The sequence below is a fragment of the Phyllobates terribilis genome, unplaced genomic scaffold (genome assembly GCF_046119375.1).
Source record: "Phyllobates terribilis strain yellow unplaced genomic scaffold, ASM4611937v1 Scaffold_2__4_contigs__length_985480577, whole genome shotgun sequence".
Taxonomy (NCBI): Eukaryota; Metazoa; Chordata; class Amphibia; order Anura; family Dendrobatidae; genus Phyllobates; species Phyllobates terribilis.
Genome location: NW_027362762.1, coordinates 144436582 through 144463113, shown reverse-complemented (window position 1 = coordinate 144463113; position 26532 = coordinate 144436582). Strand labels below are relative to the sequence as shown.

The 26532-nt window shown below is 43.9% G+C and overlaps 1 protein-coding gene across 3 annotated transcripts in view; it reads left to right on the top strand.

The window, feature by feature from the left end:
• ITGB7 (integrin subunit beta 7) overlaps positions 1 to 26532 on the top strand; it is a 129888-nt gene that overhangs the window by 33269 nt on the left and 70087 nt on the right. For 2 of the 3 annotated variants that reach the window (XM_073669950.1, XM_073669948.1), the window contains exon 2: positions 6773 to 6853. The exons of the other annotated variant lie outside the window; for it this stretch is intronic. In XM_073669950.1, coding sequence (XP_073526051.1) covers positions 6851 to 6853 — 3 coding nt within the window. In that variant the 5' untranslated portion in view covers positions 6773 to 6850. The remainder of the gene's footprint in view (positions 1 to 6772; positions 6854 to 26532) is intronic. 3 annotated transcript variants of the gene reach the window in all.

Here is a 26532-nt window from a genome sequence, read left to right as displayed (position 1 = left end):
TAAATGAGAAGGTGTGTCCAAACTTTTGGTCTGTACTGTATATTTTATGGAAAGATTTTTGTTAACTAAAAAAGTAAAAAGAAATGGGTTATACTTTAGTCTGTGTTTTCTTCTGATTTCAAGTAGACAAATTCCCATTTTGTGCTGAAGTACATTGTGGTTCATACATACCACATGTCTGCATCTACACTGATGTATCTTCAAAACCAATGCTAAGTTTGTACCCTCAAACCCTATTTCCTGAAAGCAGTCAACTTGAAGTATGTATCAACCATATTTAGTAGTTTATAGTCATAAATGTCTTCTTGCAACTTTGTAGCAAATAATAAGAGTTTAAAGGTCTGACTAAAAATCTTTGCTTGACCTATATTTATAAAAGTCCCTCAAAAAATCACATTTTAAAGAAAGAGTTCATACATGGTGTGTGACATTACCGTTACCACCATGTTAGTACTTCTAAGTCCCTAGGTGCTCAAATAATATAAAAAAGAATTAAAAACGCTAAAACAAAGCATGCCAAATTTATTGAGATGCCCCCATGTGCACTTCCAGCCTGATTTGCATATTACTTCTACTTTAGATTTTTCATGACTGGCAATATGGATCTCTACCAAAGGTACCATTTTTATTGGGGGAAAAAGCTTCTTTACAGCCATATAATCACTATTGTTTAATATGTAAAAACATGCTAACAACTTCCCTATATCAGCAGACAAGTAGACAAATTTCTGTTTTCGTGCTGACACACATTGTGGTTTGCTTAGTTACTTTTTTCGAAGAATATATTTGCATGTATAATACTAAGTTGCATAGAAAACCAGGGAAATCCATCTGAGCAAATCTTCTAAAATCAATTTCTTTATTAGGTCATGAGAAAAATATTAAAACAACCTTAGGAGGACATCAGCAAATGCGTTTCGAACTATGAGTTCTTAATCATTGCAATGATGAAGAACTCAGAGTTCGAAACGCGTTTGCTGATGTCCTCCTAAGGTTGTTTCAATATTTTTCTCATGATGACCTTATAAAGAAATTGATTTTAGAAGATTTGCTCAGCTGGATTTCCATGGTTTTCTACTTATCCTCCCAGTTGCACTGCTGGCTCCGTGCTGCAATCTTCTAAGTGGGTGAGCTGATATCCATTTTTTCTCTTTTGCACTAAGTTGCATAGGCATATTAAACACAGTTAGTTCAGTTCGGGAGACCCAGCGTCAGTCCAGGTCTTATGATTCAAGCACGGTCCATATACACAGACCGTGTGAAACCTGCTGAATTCATAAATATGTGACGGAAACCTCTGGTAGTGTCGAACAGCAGCTTACTCCACTCTACCTATTACAAACACATGCATGCTTGACTTGGCCAACCGCTATATGAGGCCGAATTCACACTTCAAAGATTTTTCTCATGTGTAAAACAAATAGACTGTTTCTTCATGGGTATGGTGGATACTTCACCAGAAGCATCATCAGTACATGAATATAGCACTATCAGTACAGGAATACATCGCTAGCACCACAATCAGTAAAGAAATATACCACCAGAACCACCATCAGTACATGAATACATCACCAAAAGCAACATACAGTAAGTAACCAAATAGGGAACAATGATCTATGGAAAATAGGTAATCCTAATGTGAGACAATTTTCCTGCTATGCTGCATCTTATCATTCTCTTTCAAGAATACATTTAGCAATTGGCTCTGATAAATTGCTACCAGTTCTTCAACATTTCAAATATTTAACAAGAAGTAATTCAGATCATATACCCCTGAAAGTCCAGATACAAGTATGATCCAGAGTATATGGTGCTAGATCCCAATAGCCTCTTAATTCCTTTTGGCTTCAGTTAATTGGGAATTTTTGTATGGTGAACTCCAAGAATATTTTAGGTTTAATTATGAGTTAGTATCCATACCCATACTATGGGAAGCCATAAAGGCTTATATTAGAGGGATGCTAATTTGGGATATAAGCAGACGTAAAAACAAGTGAAGAGATTTTCACATTGGGGCTTCGGAACATGGTGCCTGTGACTGGACAAACACATATGGCAAACCCCTCTGAAATAAATAGATGTATTTGGGAGGAGAGCCAAAAATTATATAATGAGCGACTTTTATCAAAAGTGGATGATAAACACTTTTGCTAAGCAAAAATAGTTTGAGGAAGGAGAAACTGCTAGACACTTACTGGCAACAATAGTAGGATCCCTGGGGGCTATTCTCAAATATCTCAACTATATAATGATAATGGGGAACTTAAAAAGAATGACATTGACATGTTGAGGGTTTTGAGGAAATTTTATGTAAATGTTTACAAATCTGCATTTACTGGTAGCATAGATGAGATAGAAAACTTTTCTTGATAATATTACCCTACCTAGTTTGTCGATGGAGGCCAGTATGACTCTGGAACTGACTCTGTCCCTTGAGTAATTTGAAGAAGCAAGACAAACTAAGCAAAAAAAAAGATACATGGCAACTAAAAAGCTATAATTTTATTGGAAGTTCAAAAAAAGTGTACATATACAACACCAAAAATGTAAAAAATTAAAACTGTCAGCAAAAACAAAAGTGCCACAATAATAGAATAGTCAAAGCCCATGAATAAAGCCCAAGACACACTCACAGGGTAATATAATAATTGGTTCCAAAAACCCAAAATTCATGGAAAATACAATGCTATATAATCTCTCCTGATAAAAAATGCTCAATTCCAAAGCATATAAAAGGTGCTTGTTATCAAAGATCAAAGAGATAAGTAGAATGCTAGTTGTAAGTAGAGCAAAGGCACAGTATACCAAAGAAGAAATGTCTAGTTAAATAATATAGCATGAAATGTGCACTGGCATAACCAAAAACAGTAATTAACCAGAGCCAGCATGGGTTTGTAGCAAACAAGTCATACCAGACTAATCTAATTTCCTTGTATGATGAAATCCCTGACTGGGTGGATCAGGGAAATGCGATAGATATAGTATATTTCAACTTCAGCAAAGCATTGGATACAGTATCTCATACTATCCTTATTGAAAAAATAACCAAGTATACCAAGCTACGATTAGGTGGATTCATAACTGCCTCAGTGATTGTACTCAAAGAGTGGTAATAAATGATTACACATTCAATTGGAAGATTGTTTCAAGTGGGGTACCACAAGGCTCTCTCTTGGCCCCAGTGTTGTTTTATATTTTTATAAATTAACTAGATAAGGGAACTGAAGGTAAACTAATCAAATTTGCAGACAGTGCAAAGCTAGCAGGGATAGCTAACATTAGAGAAGACAGAGAAAGGATTCAGAAGGATCTAGATAAGCTTGAACAATGGGCAGCGACTAATAGAATGGTATTTAGTTACATAGTTTATAAGGCCGAAAAAAGACAAGCGTCCATCCAGTTCAGCCTATTTCTTGTGCACTGCAGCTATTCCGCAGCGTTGATCCAGGGGAAGGCAACAAAAAACCATGCGGTATAGGCCAATTTACATCATTGAGGAAAAATTCACTTCCCGACACCAATCTGGCAGTCAGATTAAATCCCTGGATTAATTAACTAAGCATAAGATGTAATTTTATTGTTCTCAAGAAAGGCGTCCAGGCCTCTCTTGAACTCTTTAAGTGAGTTGGACATCACCACTTCCTCTCCCAGAGAGTTCCAGAGTCTCACGGCTCTGACCGTAAAGAATCCCCTTCTATGCTGGTGCAGGAACCTCCTTTCCTCCAGACGCATAGTGTGCCCCCTCGTCTTTGTCACCATCCTTGGTATAAACAGGTCATGGGAGAGATCTCTGTACTGCCCCCTGATGTATTTATACATGTTTATGAGGTCTCCCCTAAGCCTTCTCTTTTCCAACGTAAATAGGCCTAATTTTGACAACCTCTCTGGGTATTCTAGTCCCTCCATTCCCTTTATTACCTTAGTCGCCCTCCTTTGTACCCTCTCTAGCTCCAATATGTCTTTCCTGAGCACCGGAGCCCAGAACTGTGCACAATATTCTAAGTGCGGCCTTACCAGCGCTTTATACAGAGGAAGAACAATGTTCTCATCATATGCCCCTATTCCTCTTCTGATGCATGCCATGACTCTATTTGCCTTCGCAGCTGCTGCCTGACACTGGGCACTCCAATTTAATTTGCTGTTAACCAAGACGCCCAGGTCCTTCTCCATGTCAGATTTCCCCAACGGTTTCCCATTTAATATGTATGGGTGACTGCTGTTTTTCTTTCCCATGTGCATGACCTTACATTTATCGGCATTGAACCCCATTTGCCATTTTTTGGCCCAACTCCCCAATTTATCTAAATCCTCCTGTAGCTGTGCCCTATCCTCATCTGTATTAACTACTTTACAAAGTTTAGTATCATCTGCAAATATTGCTATTCTACTATGCAACCCTTCCACTAGATCATTAATAAATATATTAAATAATATAGACCCTTGAGGCACCCCGCTAGTAACCCTGACACACCCTGAGCTTACTCCATTGATAACCACCCTCTGCTTTCTATCACTCAGCCAGCTATTTACCCACTTGCACACATTATCCCCCAGACCAAGCATTCTCATTTTATAAACCAACATTTTGTGTGGCACGGTATCAAACGCTTTGGAGAAGTCAAGGTATACAACATCCACTGACTCTCCCCGGTCCAGCTGTGAGCTCACCTCCTCGTAGAAGGCCATCAGGTTTGTTTGGCAGGAGCGATCCCTCATGAATCCATGTTGATATGGAGTTAGACAGTTATTATCATTAAGATATTCTACAATAGCATCTCTAAGAAATCCTTCAAACAATTTACCCACAACAGACGTTAAGCTTACTGGTCTATAGTTCCCAGGGTCACTTTTAGACCCCTTTTTGAATATTGGTACCACATTTGCTTGGCGCCAGTCTAGTGGGACAGTCCCTGTCCATAAAGAGTGCTTGAATATAAGATATAGCGGTCTGTCTATCACATTACTTAATTCTTTTAGTACCCGGGGGTGTATGCCATCTGGGCCTGGTGACTTGTCTATTTTGATATTATTTAGGCGTTTCTGAACTTCCCCCTGGGTTAGGTGGGTGATATTTAGCGGAGGGTTTACTTTATCACTCTGCATTTCCTCCGATAAATTGTTTTCTTTTGTGAAAACAGTGGAGAAGAAGCTATTGAGTAGGTTTGCTTTACCCTCATCGCCCTCTATGATTTTACCCAGGTTATTTTTCAATGGGCCAACTCCATCAGTTTTAATCCTTTTACTGTTTATATAGTTAAAGAACAGTTTGGGATTCGTTTTACTTTCCTTGGCAATTAGTCTCTCTGTCTCCTCTTTTGCTATTCTTATTTGTTTCTTACAAATTTTGTTTTTTTCCCTATAAGATATTAGCGCTTCCTCGCTGCCTTCTTGTTTAAGTTTACCGAAAGCCCTTTTTTTCTTTTTCATTGCCCTCTTGACTTCCTTATTTAGCCACATTGGCTTCCTCCTATTCCTAGCCCTTTTATTCCCATAAGGTATGTACCTTCTACAGTGACTATGTAGGACTGTTTTGAAAATTTCCCATTTTCTATCCGTGCTCCTATTACTAAAGATACTATCCCAGTCTATAAGGTGAAGGGCATCTCTTAGCTGATCAAACTTTGCCCTCCTGAAGTTCAGTGTTTTCGTGACTCCCTTGCTGGGCACCCTACTGAAGCACATGTGGAATTGTATAATGTTGTGGTCACTATTTCCCAGGTGCCCCCCGACCTGCACCTCAGTTATTCTGTCTGGCCTGTTAGTTAATATTAAGTCTAAAAGGGCCGTCCCTCTAGTTGGTTCCTGCACAAGTTGTGACAAATAATTGTCTTTGATAATTGACAGAAACCTGTTTCCTTTCTGAGATCTACAGCTTTCGGTTTCCCAGTCTATATCGGGGTAGTTGAAGTCCCCCATAATAATCACCTCGTTATTTTTTGCTACTTCGTCTATTTGTCTCATTAATAGACTTTTCGTGGCTTCTGCTATATTTGGTGGTTTATAACAGACTCCTATGATAATTTTATTATTGTTTTTTGCCCCATGTATCTCCACCCATAAGAACTCGACCTCCTCATTTCCCTCCCATACATCCTCCCATATTGTAGGCTTTAGACACGTCTTTACATATAGACAGACTCCACCCCCTTTCCGACTTCTTCGATCCCTTCTAAACAGACTGTAACCCTGTAAGTTAACTGCCCAGTAATAGCTTTCATCTAACCATGTCTCGGTTATTCCCACTATGTCATAGTTACCTGTAGATATTTCTGCTTCCAGTTCATCCATCTTGTTTGTCAGGGTCCTGGCATTTGCTAGAATGCAGTTTACACAATTTTGTTTTGTTCCAATCTTCTCCCTGTGGATTGTATTAGAAATTTTCTTACCTCCCTTCCAAGTATCTTGTCTTGGACCTTCTTTGTCGCACTTCATATCTTTCATTAGTATGTTCTCTGGTTGCATGTTCGTGTCCGGCATTTTTCTTCCCATCCCCTCTTCTTCTAGTTTAACGCCCTCCTGATGAGTGGGAAAAATGCAAGATTCTGCATCTGGGCAAGAAAAACTAAAATGACATCTACAGAATGGGAGGAATAGAACTAAGCAACAGCATGTGTGAAAAAGACTTGGGTATACTAAAGGATCACAGACTGCACATGAATCAACAGTGTGATGCAGCAGCAAAAAAGGCAAACACTGTTCTGAGATGTATTTATAGAAGCATAAAGTCTAGATAATGTGAAGTAATTATCCTCCTCTACTCCTCCTTGGTCAGACCTTATCTGGAATACCGTGTCCAGTTCTGGGAAAAAAGACAGAAAAGCTGGAGCAAGATCAGAGAAGAGCTACCAGGATGGTGAGTGGACTGCAAACTATGTCCTGTGAGGAACGGATAAAGGATCTGGGAATGTTTAGCTTTCAAAAAAGAAGGTTAAGAGGAGATTTAATAGCTGTCTACAAATATCTGAAGTGATGTCATAGTGTAGAGGGATCATCCCTATTTTCATTTGCATATGGAAACACGAGAAGTAGATACGGATTAGATATTAGAAGAAACTTTTTGACAGTGAGGGTGATAAATGAGTGGAACAGGCGGCCACAAGAGGTGGTGATTTCTCCTTCAATGGAAGTCTTCAAATAGTGGCTGGACAGACATCTGTCTGAGATGGTTTAGTGAATCCTGAATTGAGCTGGGGGTTGGACACGATGATCCTGGAGGTCCCTTCCAACTCTAACATTCTAGGATTCTATGATCATATGGCACTGTATACTTGCAATCGCTAATTTTGCCCTTCTAGCCAGATAATTCTTCTAATTTCCATTAGGTCTATGACATCACGTAATTTAAAACAGTCTAGCCGAATCTTTCTAAACTTTTCCCTTTATGACTCATCCTCTTCTTCAACTCCTGACCCAGCTATTTTAATATTTTTAAAACATTTTTTTTAACTTTTTACTTGTTTCAATAGTGCCCTTAGGAGACTTGAAATTGCGATCTTCCAATCGCTTGTGCTACACATAGCAGGGCTTTAGCCCTGCTATGTGTAGCAGAAATCACCATCTCCTATTTGCAGTGATAAGCAGGGGGGTCTTCTGCAGACCCGCGACTGTCATGCCAACCCATCGGCGCACCGGGATCATATGACAGGGGCGCTGATGGGCAGGTCTTATGACGCGCTTCTGCCGCACTCGAGTTAAATGTCGCTGTCAGGGATTGAAAGTGGCATTTAACATGTTAACAGCAGTGGGTTGAATGTAATTCCTCCTGCAGCTGTTAGGGGCATATGACAGCTGATCAATTCAGCTGTCATGAGCCTGAAAAGAAGTGGGCTAAATGCCGGAGCCAACCTCTAGTGGGGGGGTAGACGACATTGGACGTACCTATACGTCCAAGGTCATAAGGGTGTTAAAGGGAACTTGACAGGTCCCACATGCCCTCCAAATCACCAGCATTTGTACATTCCTTGACAAATCCCCTGCCTAACTGTCCCTGTTTGACACATCAACAGATCTATAATAAAAAGTATTTTTAAAGTCTGTTTTTAATATGCAAACAACCCTTTAACTAGTCGATGGGGCGTTCTTTTCCCCAGACAAGTGGTCCCACTCAGCATGTTATCATGCTCCTGTCCTTGTTAGGCAGGGAATCTATAAAGCAATATACAAATACTGGTGGTTTGGGAGGCATGTGGGACCTGTGAGGTTCCCTTTAAGAAAAAAATAGAAGCAACATAAGGTAATGGAGTATATGAAAAAGATTCAAAACTTTGCAAATACGGATCAATAACTAAATTTGAAAAAACAAGTTAGCTACTCTGTAATATAACTTAACTGCTAAGGTATATGAAGCCAAAAACGGCACCTAAAAAATTGTGGCGGCAAAAAAGTAAAACAAAAATATCCAATGTCTGTATTCTGAAGGGGCTAAATGGGGTTATATGTTAATATATTTATCTGCTGTCTTTTGGAAAACCAAGAATTACTATTTATGCAATTAGGAGTCACTGCATTAACTGCTCTTGGTGGGATCAGGTTCCTTGAAGTTATGGGAATCCTTTCCTAAATTAGACTTTTTGAAAACAGCTTCTTGACACGACAATTGCGTTTTTGTCAATTAAAAGGTTAATTCACTATTACAATATTGATGCTGTATCTAGAGGATCTGTCATCAATATCAAATCAGTGGGGTCAGCTATTCTCTGCTCCGGCACACGGGTGTACCCAGCTGCTGAACAGCACTGCTCCGTCAGCTGTTTAGTGGTCACTGCCGGGTCCTGCAGAACAGCTGATCGGCGGTGGTGCCAAGTGTCAAACCCCTACCGATCTTATATTGATGACCTGTCTTAAAGATGGGTCATCATTTTCACAGTAGTCAAACACCCCTTTAATAATTCAGCTCCTGTATGGAAGACCGATGGTGTCAGGGTCAAAGGCAAATGCAGGGCAGTGTATTTCCCAGTAACTGTCCTTCCCTTCTGATGAAAAGAATTGACATAAAGCAATTACATAACATGGAAACATTTTTTTCTTTTTTAGTAACGGTAAACAAGGCCCGGTATTGCTGCAGTGCATATGATATGGTTGCTATGGTTACGAGGTAGCTGCTCTCCTGATCACGTTGCTGCATTTGGTTCCTGAGAGTCGTTTGCTGAAATGAAACCACAATTTGTATAGCATAGGTGTGTCAGGAAATCATTGCTCCTTATAACAGAAAATCACACACCCGCTTTAGGCTGATTACACCATGTAGTTACATCATATAGAGAATTTCAGGTTATATAGCATTCTGGCCACCTCCTGCTCACACAGCTGTGCTTTACTACAATGTTTGAGTATGGCAGAGCTGTGTGCACAAAGCTTGTGCGGCAATGCATGATGCTAGAAGGTTCTCTAGTGTGTATATGTAACGTGGGCGAGGCACTCGTCTCCAGCGCCCCGGCATCTTACATGAAAGTGGAGGTCCTGGCTGGGTGTGTGGACTTGTGCTGTGAGGGTGCTATGCCCGTGCAGGCTGCATGTAACCAATGTTGCTGGTTTGCCAGGACCAGATGTTTCACAGTTCAATACGGGAGACCACCAGTCAAAAATAAACTCTTTACTGAAGAGTAAGTTGATAAGGGTTATATAAAATGATTATTGGGTTACAAAGTCTTATGGTCTTTTCCTTTACAGTTAGAAGCATTTTCCACACAGTACACTTCCTTAGTAGTTTACTCCAGGGCTTTCTATATCCACTGTTTCTCTCTACTTCACCACAACCCAGCTTGACAAAGGGTATTGGCGAGTCATAAGTGATGTTACCTCTATCTTACCCCGCCCCACTCTTTTCCAAAATAAACAGGCTGAACCAGGGCCGGCTCCAGGTTTTTCTGGGCCCCGGGCGAAAGAGTCTCAGTGGGCCCCTTTAACACATACCACGATTCATGATGCAGAGATACCGAAGAGAAATATATATATAGTACAATGCAAAGATTTCACTTCTTACATAGTGATATCTATTGTAAATTCCACAATAGCTCAGAAACCGGCGAATCACTCCACACAGTATACTGGCCCCCATATAAGGCCCCATACGGAATACTGGCCCCCATATAAGGCCCCATACGGAATACTGGCCCCCATATAAGGCCCCATACGGAATACTGGCCCCCATATAAGGCTCCATACGGAATACTGGCCCCCATACAAGGCTCCATACAGAATACTGGCCCCCATATAAGGCTCCATACGGAATACTGGCCCCCCATATACGGCTCTATACGGAATACTGGCCCCCATATAAGGCTCCATACGGAATACTGGCCCCCATATAAGGCTCCATACGGAATACTGGCCCCCATATAAGGCTCCATACGGAATACTGGCCCCCATATAAGGCTCCATGCGGAATACTAGCCGCCATATAAGGCTCCATACGGAATACTGGCCTCATATAAGGCTCCATACGGAATACTGGCCCCCATATAAGGCTCCATACGGAATACTGGCCCCCATATAAGGCTCTATACAGAATACTGGCCCCCATATAAGGCTCCATACGGAATACTGGCCTCCATATAAGGCTCCATACGGAACACTGGCCCCCAAGTAAGGCTCCATACAGAATACTGACCCCCATATAACGCTCCATACAGGATACTGGTCCTCTTATAAAGCTCCATACAGGATACTTGCCCCCATATAACGCTCCATACAGGATACTGGTCCCCTTATAACGCTCCATACAGGATACTGGCCCCCATATAATGCTCCATGCAGGCTGTTACCCCCCCACATAATGCCCCATACAGCCTGTCCCCCCCTTATAATGCTCCATGCAGGCTGTTACCCCCCACATAATGCCCCATACAGGCTGCCCCCCCCCCTATAATGCTCCATGCAGGCTGTTCCCCCCACACAAAGCACTATGCAGGCTGTTCCCCCCCCCCTTATAATGCCCCATGCAGGCTGTCACCCCTCCTCTTTATAGTGCCCCATGCAGGATGTACCCCCCCTCTTTATAAGGCCCCATGCAGGATGTCACCCCCCCTCTTTATAATGCCCCATGCAGGATGTCACCCCCCTCTCTTTATAATGCCCCATGCAGGATGTCACCCCCTCTCTTTATAATGCCCCATGCAGGATGTCACCCCCCCTCTCTTTATAATGCCCCATGCAGGATGTCACCCCCCCTCTCTTTATAATGCCCCATGCAGGATGTCACCCCCCTCTCTTTATAATGCCCCATGCAGGATCTCACCCCCCTCTCTTTATAATGCCCCATGCAGGATGTCACCCCCCTCTCTTTATAATGCCCCATGCAGGATGTCACCCCCCTCTCTTTATAATGCCCCATGCAGGATGTCACCACCCTCTCTTTATAATGCCCCATGCAGGATGTCACCCCCTCTCTTTATAATGCCCCATGCAGGATGTCACCCCCCCCTCTCTTTATAATGCCCCATGCAGGATGTCACCCCCCCTCTCTTTCTAATGCCCCATGCAGGATGTACCCCCCCTCTTTATAAGGCCCCATGCAGGCTGTTACCCCCTCTCTCTATAATGCCCCATGCAGGATGTCACCCCCTCTCTCTATAATGCCCCATGCAGGATGTCACCCCCCCTCTCTTTATAATGCCCCATGCAGGATGTCACCCTTTCTCTCTATAATGCCCCATGCAGGATGTCACCCCCCCTCTCTTTATAATGCCCCATGCAGGATGTCACCCCCCCTCTCTTTATAATGCCCCATGCAGGATGTCACCCCCCCTCTCTTTATAATGCCCCATGCAGGATGTCACCCCCCTCTCTTTATAATGCCCCATGCAGGATCTCACCCCCCTCTCTTTATAATGCCCCATGCAGGATGTCACCCCCTCTCTTTATAAGGCCCCATGCAGGATGTCACCCCCCCTTTATAATGCCCCATGCAGGATGTCACCCCCCCATATTATGCCCCATGCAGGATGTCACCCCCCCCCCCATATTATGCCCCATGCCTCCATACATTTAAAAAAAAAATCAAATACTCACCTCACTCCTCATCACCTGCTGCAGCTGCTCGGGTCCGGACTCCAGCGTCACCGGTATCTTCCCGCTCTGCGCTCCCTGTGACGGCTCAGGGGAGGGCGCGGTGGAAAGACGAAAGACGTCACCGCACCCTCTGACCTGAGACGTCACAGGGAGCGAAGAGCAGGAAGACAGCGGATGTGCGGAGGCACGGGGAGAGGTAAGTATCCGGCTGCCGGGGCCCTGAGCAAGCGGGAGAGAAGGGCGGGCGCTGACACCGCTCTCCTCCGCCCATAGCCCGGCGGGGTGCGCGACCGCCAGTGGGCCCCTCTGCCTACTCAGGGCCCCGGCACTTGCCCGGGTGCGCCGGGTGCTGACGCCGGCCCTGGGCTGAACACCAAGATGGATTAAATGGGCCACAGCAGCCTTTTATTATAACAAACAATAAAGATAACGCATTAATCCTAATAAAATTGGAGGATGGTCCTTGTGTATATGTATATACAGTACAGACCAAAAGTTTGGACACACCTTCTCATTTAAAAATTTTTCTTTTTTGCTTTGCACACTCTTGGCATTCTCTTGATGAGCTTCAAGAGGTAGTCACTGGAAATGGTCTTCCAACAATCTTGAAGGAGTTCTCAGAGATGCTTAGCACTTGTTGGTCCTTTTGCCTTCACTCTGCGGTCCAGCTCACCCCAAACCATCTCGATTGGGTTCAGGTCTGGTGACTGTGGAGGCCAGGTCATCTGGCGTAGCACCCCATCACTCTCCTTCTTGGTCAAATAGCCCTTACACAGCCTGGAGGTGTGTTTGGGGTCATAGTCCTGTTGAAAAATAAATGATGGTCCAACTAAACGCAAACCGGATGGAATAGCATGAAGCTGCAAGATGCTGTGGTAGCCATGCTGGTTCAGTATGCCTTCAATTTTGAATAAATCCCCAACAATGTCACCAGAAAAGCACCCCCACACCATCACACCACCTCCTCCATGCTTCACGGTGGGAACCAGGCACGTAGAGTCCATCCGTTCACCTTTTCTGCGTCGCACAAAGACACGGTGGTTGGAACCAAAGATCTCAAATTTGGACTCATCAGACCAAAGCACAGATTTCCACTGGTCTAATGTCCATTCCTTGTGTTTTTTAGCCTAAACAAGTCTCTTCTGCTTGTTGCCTGTCCTTAGCAGTGGTTTCCTAGCAGCTATTTTACCATGAAGACCTGCTGCGCAAAGTCTCCTCTTAACAGTTGTTGTAGAGATGTGTCTGCTGCTAGAACTGTGTGGCATTGACCTTGTCTCTAATCTGAGCTGCTGTTAACCTGCGATTTCTGAGGCTGGTGAATCGGATAAACTTATCCTCAGAAGCAGAGGTGACTCTTGGTCTTCCTTTCCTGGGGCGGTCCTCATGTGAGCCAGTTTCTTTGTAGCGCTTGATGGTTTTTGCAACTGCACTTGGGGACACTTTCAAAGTTTTCCCAATTTTTCGCACTGACTGACCTTCATTTCTTAAAGTAATGATGGCCACTCGTTTTTCTTTACTTAGCTGCTTTTTTCTTGCCATAATACAAATTATAACAGTCTATTCAGTAGGACTATCAGCTGTGTATCCACCTGACTTCTGCACAACACAACTGATGGTCCCAACCCCATTTATAAGGCAAGAAATCCCACTTATTAAACCTGACAGGGCACACCTGTGAAGGGAAAACCATTTCCGGTGACTTTCTCTTGAAGCTCATCAAGAGAATGCCAAGAGTGTGCAAGGCAGTCATCAAAGCAAAAGGTGGCTACTTTGAAGAACCTAGAATATAAGACATATTTTCAGTTGTTTCACACTTTTTTGTTAAGTATATAATTCCACAAGTGTTAATTCATAGTTTTGATGCCTTCAGTGTGAATGTACAATTTTCATAGTCATGAAAATACAGAAAAATCTTTAAATGAGAAGGTGTGTCCAAACTTTTGGTCTGTACTGTATATATATATATATACAGTTATATGAAAAAGTTTGGGCACCCCTATTAATCTTAAGCTTAATGTTTTTTAAAAATTGGTGTTTTTGCAACAGCTATTTCAGTTTGATATATGTAATAACTGTTGGACACAGTAATGTTTCTGCCTTGAAATGAGGTTTATTGTACTAACAGAAAATGTGCAATCTGCATTCAAACAAAATTTGACAGGTGCATAAGTATGGGCACCCTTATCATTTTCTTGTTTTAAATACTCCTACCTACTTTTTACTGACGTACTAAAGCACTTTTTTTGGTTTTGTAACCTCATTGAGCTTTGAACTTCATAGCCAGGTGTATGCAATCATGAGAAAAGCTACTTAAAGTGGCCACTTGCAAGTTGTTCTCCTGTTTGAATCTCCTCTGAAGAGTGGCATCATGGGCTCCTCAAAACAACTGTCAAATGATCTGAAAACAAAGATTATTCAACATAGTTATTCAGGGGAAGGATACAAAAAGCTGTCTCAGAGATTTAACCTGTCAGTTTCCACTGTGAGGAACATAGTAAGGAAATGGAAGAACAAAGGGACAGTTCTTGTTAAGGCCAGAAGTGGCAGGCCAAGAAAAACATCAGAAAAGCAGAGGAGAAGAATGGTGAGATCAGTCAAGGACAATCCTCAGACCACCTCCAGAGAGCTGCAGCATCAACTTGCTGCAGATGGTGTCACTGTGCATCGGTCAACTATACAACGCACTTTGCACAAGGAGAAGCTGTATGGGAGAGTGATGCGAAAGAAGCCGTTTCTGCAAGCACGCCACAAACAGAGTCGGCTGAGGTATGCAAAAGCACATTTGGAGAAGCCAATTTCTTTTTGGAAGAAGGTCCTGTGGACTGATGAAACCAAGATTGAGTTGTTTGGTCATACAAAAAGGCGTTATGCATGGCGGCAAAAAACCACAGCATTCCAAGAAAAACACTTGCTACCCACAGTAAAATTTGGTGGAGGTTCCATCATGCTTTGGGGCTGTGTGGTCAATGCCGGCACCGGGAATCTTGTTAAAGTTGAGGGACGCATGGATTCCACTCAGTATCAGCAGATTCTTGACAATAATGTTCAAGAATCAGTGATAAAGTTGAAGTTACGCAGGGGATGGATCTTTCAGCAAGACAATGATCCAAAACACCGCTCCAAATCTACTCAGGCATTCATGCAGAGGAACAATTACAATGTTCTGGAATGGCCATCCCAGTCCCCAGACCTGAATATCATTGAACATCTGTGGGATCATTTGAAGAAGGCTGTCCATGCTCGGCGACCATCAAACTTAACTGAACTGGAATTGTTTTGTAAAGAGGAATGGTCAAAAATACCTTCATCCAGGATCCAGAAACTCATTAAAAGCTACAGGAAGTGACTAGAGGCTGTTATTTTTGCAAAAGGAGGGTCTACTAAATATTAATGTCACTTTTCTGGTGAGGTGCCCATACTTATGCACCTGTCAAATTTTGTTTGAATGCAGATTGCACATTTTCTGTTAGTACAATAAACCTCATTTCAAGGCAGAAACATTACTGTGTCCAACAGTTATTACATATATCAAACTGAAATAGCTCTTGCAAAAACACCAATTTTTAAAAAACATTAAGCTTAAGATTAATAGGGGTGCCCAAACTTTTTCATATAACTGTATATATATAACCACAACTGATCAGGTTGAATTTTGCCTCTAGCCATTTTAGCAACAGCTCAGAGGCACCTGCTAACTAACCTGGCTCTCCTGAACTACCCATGGGCCCTTCCGGCCCTTAATATGGGGTTTCACTACCCGCCACCACTTAATTGAGTCCACTTGGGGTGTCCAGAACCTTGTTGGCTCTCCCCCACCGTTCCGCTACCAACCACATTCTCCAACTTCGAGGACCTTCCCACCCTTTGCCACCAACATATATGTTTTGCATCCCTTAAGCATTTATGTCCCTCCACAACTTCAAACCAAGCTCAATACCCTCCTGGATGACCAACACCACATATCTAGTCCTACTGCATTGAGATAAACTCCGTCCCACCTTCAGAATTAGACCCTGCCTGATTCCAAATCTGCGTGCTGCACAGCCACTGCCCCATTCCTTGCCATAAAACTACCCACCGCTCTATTAACTTCTATCCTCACCTTGTTGATCCTCTTGACAGATCTTGTCCACCACCAGACTTTTCTCGGGATAATATCCAATCAAAGCTTAATTACCCTAGGAAGCACCACTGATAACCTCAAGAGATCAAATTTGATGTTCCTTATCGATTCTAAAATCGGCCTCCTCCCCAAATCAATACCCCCGATGTGCAGCACTAATATATCAGAGGCTTGATCTAGCCTCACAAACTGATGAAATTCAGGAAGAAATTGACTCCAAATCATCTCCCAAATACCGATCTACCGGAGTATGGCAGACTCCCTTGAAATTCCCAGTTCCCTGCCCAACGGCGGAACCGAAGCTTGCAACGCTGCCTAGTATACAAAGGAATGGCCCATAATCCACACTAGCTAGGTCTCAGCGCCTGCGAAAAATAAAACAAAAATAATCTCTTCCTCAATTTTTTTTTAACACAAAACTTACATCCGGTTAGGTCGTACATAAGACCTACAGTGCCTACAAGTAGTATTCAACCCCCTGCAGATTTAGCTGGTTGACACATGCGGAATTAACTTGACATTGTGACATTTGTACTGTAGATCAGCCTGGAAGTGGGAAATGCACTGCAGCAAATTTTTTTTTTTTTTTTTTTTTTAAAACGTTAAAAGTTAATTCAGAGTGTCATTTATTATTCAACCCCTCAAACCACAAGAATTCTGTTTGGTCCCCCTAAAGTATTAAGAAGTAGTTCAGGCACCAAGAATAATGAGCTTCACATGTGTGGATTAAAGATCTCTTTTGCCAGCCTTTTCTGACTATTTAAGACCCTCCCCAAACTTGTGAACAGCACTCAGACATGGTCAACATGGGAAAGACAAAGGAGCATTCCAAGGCCATCAGAGACAAGATCGTGGAGGGTCACAAGGCTGGCAAGGAGTACAAAACCCTTTCCAAGGAGTTGGGCCTACCTGTCTCCACTGTTGGGAGCATCATCCGTAAGTGGAAGGCTTATGGAACTACTGTTAGCCTTCCACGGCCAGGACAGCCTTTGAAAGTGTCCTCCCGTGCCGAGGCCAGGCTTGTCCGAAGAGTCAAGGCTAACCCAAGGACAACAAGGAAGGAGCTCCGGAAGATCTCATGGCAGTGGGGACATTGGTTTCAGTCAATACCATAAGTAACGTACTCCACCGCAATGGTCTCCGTTCCAGACGAGCCCGTAAGGTACCTTTACTTTCAAAGCGTCATGTCAAGGCTCGTCTACAGTTTGCTCATGATCACTTGGAGGACTCTGAGACAGACTGGTTCAAGGTTCTATGGTCTGATGAGACCAAGATTGAGATCTTTGGTGCCAACCACACACGTGACGTTTGGAGACTGGATGGCACTGCATACGACCCTAAGAATACCATCCCTACAGTCAAGCATGGTGGTGGCAGCATCATGCTGTGGGGCTGTTTCTCTGCCAAGGGGCCTGGCCATCTGGTCCGCATCCATGGGAAGATGGATAGCACGGCCTACCTGGAGATTTTGGCCAAGAACCTCCGCTCCTCCATCAAGGATCTTAAGATGGGTCGTAATTTCATCTTCCAACAAGACAACGACCCAAAGCACACAGCCAAGAAAACCAAGGCCTGGTTCAAGAGGGAAAAAGTCAAGGTGTTGGAGTGGCCTAGTCAGTCTCCTGATCTTAACCCAATTGAAAACTTGTGGAAGGAGCTCAAGAATAAAGTCCACATGAGACACCCAAAGAACCTAGATAACTTGGAGAAGATCTGCATGGAGGAGTGGGCCAAGATAACTCCACAGACCTGTGCCGGCCTGATCAGGTCTTATAAAAGACGATTATTAGCTGTAATTGCAAACAAGGGTTATTCCACAAAATATTAAACATAGGGGTTGAATAATAATTGACCCACACTTTTATGTTTAAAATTTAATAAAATTCAACTGAGCAACATAACTTTTTGGTTTGTAAGATTTATGCTTCTGTTCATAAAACCTACTCTCGTTTGCAGTTTGAAGGCTCTAACTTATTTGCATCTTATCAAACCAGCTAAATCTGCAGGGGGTTGAATACTACTTGTAGGCACTGTAAATCTCGCCGATTCCCACCTACTAATCTGCTTCACCCCTTCATCGCTGAGCCCACTCTTCCCAGCCTCAGTAATGGCACCTATTCTAAAAGACTTGCCACTATAATCCACTGGCGAGACACCACCCAAATCCAGACAATGCTTAAAAATGGTAACAAATTGAAAACAAGACAAGGACAAACCATCTGCGTGAACCAACAAACGAGCGTTAGGTCCTCCACAGGATTTTCCGAATTCCCTCAAGGAATTTCCTGGGCACATTGCTGACCCTGGAACTGGGAAAATCACCAGTCTACAACCTTTTCCTGACTGATCTGTCTTAGATGAACGAATAACTAACGTGATCCTACCATCTTATAGGTTCACATCCTCTCTTAACAAATCCCTCCTTTTTTTCGAGAGGGGCTGACTAGTTCCCCTAACCACAATGCTGCGAAAATGGCAAAGGAAAAAGCCAATTTAAATAGGCGAATCTCCCAAAGAGACTTACAGACCACCTCCATCTGCCTTCCTAAGAGTAATAACAGTTCATACAAAACTGGTCGTCTCCTATCAGTCACCTTCCAGCCTTGCCTCCATCCCCTTAAGACCTGCACCACTATAAAGGATTTTTTCTCATCCTTCATACCTCTAACTATGAAACCAAAAGCTAAGCCAGCCATAAACCTGTTTATTTTTGGGACCGACCATCCTTCCTCCCAACAATGACGAAAAGCAACAACAAACCTTCCTCGCCAACAACATTGCCTAAGGATACCCTCCAGTCCTCCAAACTTTCCAAGCTAGAGAATACGCTGACCAAGTCCTGCCTAATAAAGATAAGGAAATTGGTCCCTTTGCAGCTCGAATGGCACATCCCACAACTCCATTGGGCATCTCAAGCTCGTTGCCTCTGCCAAAGGTGCCAATTCTCGAAATTGCTCCCACTGTGAACGAGAAAAGGAGTCAGCAATCAAATTCCATTTAATGACAATCCCAACAATATCAAACGCTGTAAAACCGTAACCACTGGGGAAGATGACGCCAATAACAAATTAATTGCGGTCACCACCCCCATATTGTTGCAGAGAAATTTAAGTTTTTTATTCCTGAACCTGTCCCCCCAGATTGCTAATAACACTACAATGGGAAACAGCTTGAATATTGTTAGATTTTTAACCAAACCTTGAACATCCCATCTCTCAGGCCATTTGTCAAAAGCTCAAATACCCTGGCAATATGCTCCAAAAGCATTCTGTCCAGCTGCTTCTGTGAATAGCTCCAATTCTCCAGCGTTAATCATCGACTCCATCCACAAGGATCTCCCATTACATTTTCCTAAAAATTCCACCCAAAGTCATCTCTTAATTCCTTTTTCAAACTCACAAAATTATAAGGGGCCCTGACCCCATCCATTTCCATCGTCAACCTCCAGCAGAAAACCCTACCCTTCGGCATATTGCAGCAGGTGAAATCAAGTTTGTCAAGCAAAGACTGTAGCCCCTTCAACGTTACCTTATGTAATTTTCTGACCCTTTCCACCACCGCCATGAGATCCACTAACTTTTTTTCTGGTAAATTCCATAGTGCATGTGTCAATGACAATGCCTAAAAAACTCAATTCCATGACCGGTCCTTCTGTCTTCTCCTCTGCTAAAAGGATGCCAAATCTATGGGCTACTCACTCAATGGTGCGCAACAACAAGAAACACTTGAAAGAGTGTATACTATCAAGGTGCACTGGTAACAATCTGAATGCTGCCTCAACATCAGTTTTTGCTAGCAACGCCCCCTTTCCAAATGACCTTACCCACTCAATTGCTGTATCAAACGACGTATTAACGACTGAACACAATTCACTGATGAACCCCTTGGAAAAGATAAGTGATGAATTAGCCAAAATTTATTTAGCTCCTTTTTCGGCACAACCCCTAAAGGTGATACCCTAAAATTGGCACGGGGAACTACTGAAAAAGACCCATCCATTCGCCCCAAAGAAGCCTCCTTTCACAATTTCTCTGTACATTGTAATGCTGAATTAAATTTTTTTGCAGAAAATGTAACTTTTTTATCCACAAACGGAATCCTAAAACCATCTCGAAAACCAGCCTCTAGAAAACCAATAAATATCGGGGCATCTATTTAAAAAGTGTTGCATCTCTGTCACTGCCAGCCGAACCAGTGTCACTCCTTTTTTCAGAACTATCTCCCCCTTTCTGTCCCACCTCCCACCCCCCGAAAGCATTTTGATGCACTGTAACACTCAACACAAGAGGAGCATTCATGCTTGAATTGGCACTTGGCACCGAACCTACAAACCCCCTCATTAAATAAGAAGCACAGCCTTCTTTGCATAGCCACAAAATGCCCTGACTGTCCTGAACCCCGATGTTCCCTGGAAAGGACTGGCTCCCTTGGCACAACCTATTAGGAGGATTCACCTTTGGCCACAAGGCGATATCTTTATGATCCTAACGAATGTTGGACCGCACTGCCTTTCACTGCCAAAATTATTTGTCATAACGTAACCACCCTTGCCCCCCATACACCCTATATGCCTCTTCTATAGCATCCATATAGCAAAAGAGAGGTGAACAATTTTTTCGGGTGCTTTCTCCCCGATCACACTAGCCAAAATGGCGAATGCTTGCAACCAATTAGAGAAGGTACGGGGAATTAAACGGTACCTTCTCTTCTCCTCATCTTCTTTTTTAGTGACATCCTTTTCAAGTCTAATCAGGTTGAAACACTCCAAAGGCAAAAGTGAGAAAATATCAACACTCATTTTTTCATATCATTTCTTTTACTTCCTGTTTCAAATGGGCCCCTAGTTGCCTCTCAAAACTCATATAGACTTTGCCCCCCCTAAAGCCGAACTCGAGATACCTGACGCAGCCATCTCCAATCCTGAACCTGAAATGCCCGTCCACGTTGCTGACAGTGATACCCCACCTTGCAACTCCCAGGCCCCAATACCGCCGCTAATTCTCATAACCCCTGCAACAACAAAACCCCTAGCCCTCTGTTTTCAGGTAGTGGAGATCTATAGCGGAGAACTGTAGGACACATTTTGTGGGTTCTCACCTGACTACCTGGGTGCTGTGTCCCCAGCAGTTGCAGATCCTGAAGCCTGGTGACGTCGTCCATCCTCTGGTGCCACGGAAGGACTCCTCTCTGCTCTAGCAGATCTAGCAGAGCCCTCACTGCCAGTAAGGCGGATCGACATGAGCACAACCATGCTGCTGCTGTTAGGGAAGGGGCCAGCCAACATACTGTCAAGAGGGTGGCCAACTCCTTCGTCCTCTGCTGGATTCCTCCCAGGCCTGGAACGGCGGGAGGCAGCAGGTCGGCCCGGGATCTGACCTGGAGGGTCCTTGGAGGGGCTCCTTATGCAGACCCTGGTGGCTACTTTATGATTTAGGCACGCCAGAGGCCTAGTCCTCCGTGGCCAGCGAACTTCAGGGTGTGACTGGGCTTGGTCACCCCCGGCCCCCTGGAGCAGTTTCTGGACTGCCACCACAGCCAATCCGGTCCCAGGACCCTGGCAGCACTCCTCAATTGCTGGAGTGTGGCATCCACAGAGTTCATCTTGATGGCAGCCCTGGTGAGTGATGCAGTACAGGAGATTTTTTCCTTCCGGGATGCCTAACGTGGCTGACTTCACCTGACAAACAATCCCTTATAAACCTCCCTGTTTTCTCCTCCCACTAAATCCGTCCTGCCCACACTGATGACTCACAGTCACCTACCCTAATTTTTTAAACCTTTCTGCACCTCCTTCTTTTCACTTAATTTCCCATCCCAAACCCTGTCATGTCGGCCTCCTTTTTATGGCAGGGACCAGTACGGCCTCACTTTAACGCTACAGTCCTGATTAACAATTCTCCTTTACTTGTTCTGCAGTTCTGCATCTTATTTCTTCCACTACTTGCGCCCTGGACCTCCCACGTGGGACCCTTCACTAGACCTAATGGCTGTTCATTGTTAAATGGAGTTAAAAAAAAAAAGGCTGGAGAACGCCAGTAAAAAGACGCCGCGAAAAAACGCTGCAAAATATAAACCCTCTAGCTGTCAAAAATGTTAAAAAAAGCACTCAGTAAACACACAAAAAATGCTAAAAATATGCTTCATCTCCTACAGCACTTCCCATTGAAATACCCAGTTGAAAAAGACTTTGTAGGAACATAAAGAGACTGTCTGACTGCTCATTTTAATAGACAAGTCAGCCCCTTTCTCAGCCTATACCTATGCTGTGACAGATAAGGGGTCTGACTTAGCTATGGAAATGAGCAATCTGCCAGCCTCCTTCACACACAGTTCTGATCATGTGCTGATGAAACAAACAAGTAAATACTGTTTTGCATCAAGTACAAACCAAAAGAGGACCTGCTAGGACCTGGGACTGTAGCTTGTATCTGAAGATCGGGGCACCTGTCTCATCTGATGCACTGTATATTAGTATGTTGTGTGGCGCCCCTGAGGGTTCAGTCGCCACAGGGGTACTGCACCTCAGATAGAGGTGTGGTATCTCCTCTTCCAGGTAAGGATGGAGCATCTCTCAGGACCCTACTTCACCACTCAACACTACACCACTCCTGTCCTGTAGGGTGCCTAAATGCACCAGGGTGCTGCCCCAGTCCGGGATAGAGGAGATGGGGGGAACCAAAGATAGGGGGAACCATGTAGTGGGTGAGGGTGGAGGACACACTTTTAGGAAGCACTTATTGATTCATATTTAATCTACGGCCATCTTAAGTTCAAGGTCTTTGATTGTGGTCTTCTGCCAGAGTTCAGCAAGAGGCTGCAGCTGACTGAAGATACACGGTCCTCGTACTCTGGCCTTGAGACGAGGAGTGGGTTAGAGTTAACCACTGTCTCTACCCGGTCAAGGTTCTGACTTAAGAAGGCCTAGGAGGGGAGCAGAGGAGATAGGCTCCACAGGCAAAAGGATCCCAGGGGGATACGGACGGAGCGGAGTCGCCACCTGTATTCTTTACTCTGGCCTAGTCAGAGGGACTCCTGCTGCAAGAAGGGTAACCGGCCCCTGATATCTGACTTTGTTACTTCACGTCTCAGTCAGAAAAGCCCGGAGGCTTAGTGGATCCCAGGGGGATATGGACGGAGCGGAGTCGCCATCTGTATCTCTTATACTGCGTTTATCCAGTGGGACCCGGCCTTACACCACGTTCATACCACACACAGTCAGAAGGAGACTCAGTGAGAGAACTTACCAAGGAGAGGAACACACACCAGAGGGGTCTCGACGGGTGCTCCTGATCTACCTGGGAAGTGCTGAACCCCCTTCCCGGTGGCCGTAGTACGCCGTGAGTAGCAGAGGGAAGCTTTGCGGCTGAAAGTTCATCTAAAGTGAGTAAAGACCCGGATGACTTCATTCACCGCCTCCGCTTGTTTATTCCTGCACGGCACTGCACCCACCATTCCTCCTCACACTGCCCTGAGGCCTGCTCCGCCTGTGGGGAGCCGTTCCATCCTAGCTGCCTCAAACACCAGCCTCAGTGGACTGTTGCAGCACTGGTGGCCTTCACCAGGAACCGCAGGTGGCGTAGTCGAAATACCACTCATCCTTAAAAGCCCATTATTTTTAGGTGACAGCCCTGGGCACGGAACGGGTCGAGGCCGCGACTGCATCCCCAACCCCCCTACACTGACCCGGCTCCGAGTACCCCAACAGCCCAGGGAGGGCGACGGAGTCACTCAGTTGCACTTAACTAGCTAATTGAAAGTGGATCTGTCACCAGATTTCACAAAAGAACATATGTTATTTAATAAATCTATTAAACCAGATGAAGCTGGTATACATATTCTGAAAGTCCATGTCAGTATGACAGTATAATCCTTTGCGAAAGTTTCCTTGACTAATATTAAAATGAGTCACCTATAAAATGCTCCTTTAATTTATTTGAGGATTATATAGCCATTCTGATGTGGATTATCAAAGTAAATACACCTGCCTTATCAGGTCTGAGTTCAATTTATTAACATATGCTGTTTATATTGTAAAAACTTTATTTTTTTATGGTCAAAGCCCTTGTGTAAAAATGATAACATGGAGTCCAGGACAGGTAAATAAGTTTTGTGGTGGAGCTATGTTCTAGACAGCACTAGAACTTTTCCATTCAAAAACAGCCAGCAGAGATGGTTAAAAACATGAAAAAGTTATACATCCACTATCTCTCTATTGCAATTGCTAAATTTGCCATTCAGAAGCTGCAGAAATACACAATCTGCAGTGCCAGCGATATTGTATAACAGTTGAGTGGTAGGACAAAGAAAAGGATAATTAAAAGGCTTTTTTTTAATTTTAGTAAAAATTTGTATTTTTTATCAGTTGGTTCTAAGACTCACATTCACTCATTCTAAGAAGCTGTTTTACTAGAAGTATACAACTTATATTATGATCAGAATTGATCTTCACCCAAGTGAAAAGCCACACAAATGGCAGGTGTGCAACTAACTCATCCTGTGGTTTACAGGTCACAAACATCTGCTCTTAACCTCTTTTAGGTTAAACGGTTAAAACGAAACTCAACCTTTGGGCCATGTTAGGTATAAAAATGATTCTCCATATTTATGGCTAAAGTTGGACACTAAAAATAAAACTTTACCCACATGAAAAAAATAATTTGTTAGCTCTCCCAATATTTTTGTTTAAAGGGAATCTGCCACCAGGTTTTAGCTACCCCATCTGAAAGCAGCGTGGCTGAAAGCAGGGGCAGATTCCAGTTTTGTATCATTTACTTTGCTGGTTGCTGCAGTTTTGATTAAAACATGTTTTCTCTGCTGCCGATCTAGCAGTTCTCTGAATGCTGAGCTGTATAACCCCGCCCACACCACTGATTGGCAGCTTTCTGTGTACACTGTGCATAGGCAGAAAGCTGCCAATCAGTGGTTGAGGCAGAGTTATGCAGAGCTGAATATGGAGGACTACATGGCAGCAGAATTACTAGTCCTCTAGTGATAATCTCCTGCTGATAAAAGTGTGATTTTATCAAAACTACAGCTAACAGCCTAGTAAGTGACATATTGCTGGAATCAGGGTATGTACCACTATATTGTGCTGCTGTAGAACGAGCTAAAAAGCTTGTAACAGAACTTCAACATGACGTTTCAAGGATGGAGCGAGACTGCCATCTACTGGCCAGAGACAGTCAAGCGGAACCAAAATACAAAAAGGAAGTTGCAGGCAGGAGAGATTCAGAGGCTGGACCCGATCAGGTGACTTCCAGGAAGGAGTTCAGAGAGATAAGAGGCCAGCGCGCCAAACCTGAGGGGTCTTTGGCGCCAAGCAGCAGAGAGGAGCAGACGTGCTCCCTGCGTCCTGAGAAACCCCGCGTGACAGGCCAAATCCAGAGGCCTGAGAGGTGCTCCAGCCGGGCACCGGTAAAAGAGCTCCGGATCCCTCACAGTTGTGACTCGAGTGCTGTGCCTGCTGAGGATACTAGGAACCTGATCGCTGTGCTGAGTGAGTTCGCGGAACCCGACGTCGGCCGCCGACAGACGAGGCCTGGACCCCCCTATCCAAGGCTCGAGAGACTGCCCCCAACAGCCAAGCAGAGAGGAGCTGCATACGTGAGCAGGGCCGTCACTTCCACTGCTCACCCACGGTACCGGGGACAATTGGGTTTAAGTACTCAGGTTGGGAGGGGGACGGTTGGGGCTAAAGTAGCACAACGTGATTTAATTGAATTCATCCGGAAAGAGACTCACGGCCTAGCGGGAATAACCGGTGACCCCCGCTAGGGCCAAATTCACGGTTAAAGAACTTGTGTGGTGCTTCTCATGCTTGAGGGCATCACCTTATTTTAAGAGACTGCGCCTTACTTTAAGAGACTGCGCCTTACTTTAAGAGACTGCGCCTTATTTTAAGAGACTGCGCCTTATTTTGAGAAATTTCGTGTTTTTCTGATATTTCAAACCACTGTTCATTACCCTTGTTGCTAATCCCTTGTTTCAGTATACCTGTTGTATAAAACTGTTTACAAACATTTCTGACTGTTCTCGCCTTGTGTCTCTGTGCGTTGCATTCCGGCACCTGCATTACACTGCTCTCAGATTAGGAAGCAAAAACCTGGTGACAAAAACTGCATTAGGTCACTCCTCTTTTATTACTCCTGGAAATGGATGAATAAATGTAATTTACTATTCTCCTTGTCAATAGCATGAGTATCTACACAGTGCGGCACTAACACTACTGATTATATAATATCAGAACGTGTAGGGACAAGGGGAGACGTACAGTATTCAGACATTTCTAGTGAAGAAGAAGAGGAACAACACAATTCTCTCTTAAAAAAGGAGGTGTTACATGAGAACTACAAGTATTTCCTAAAGTCAGCCAACTGCATACCTGGCAAGTAACATCACTT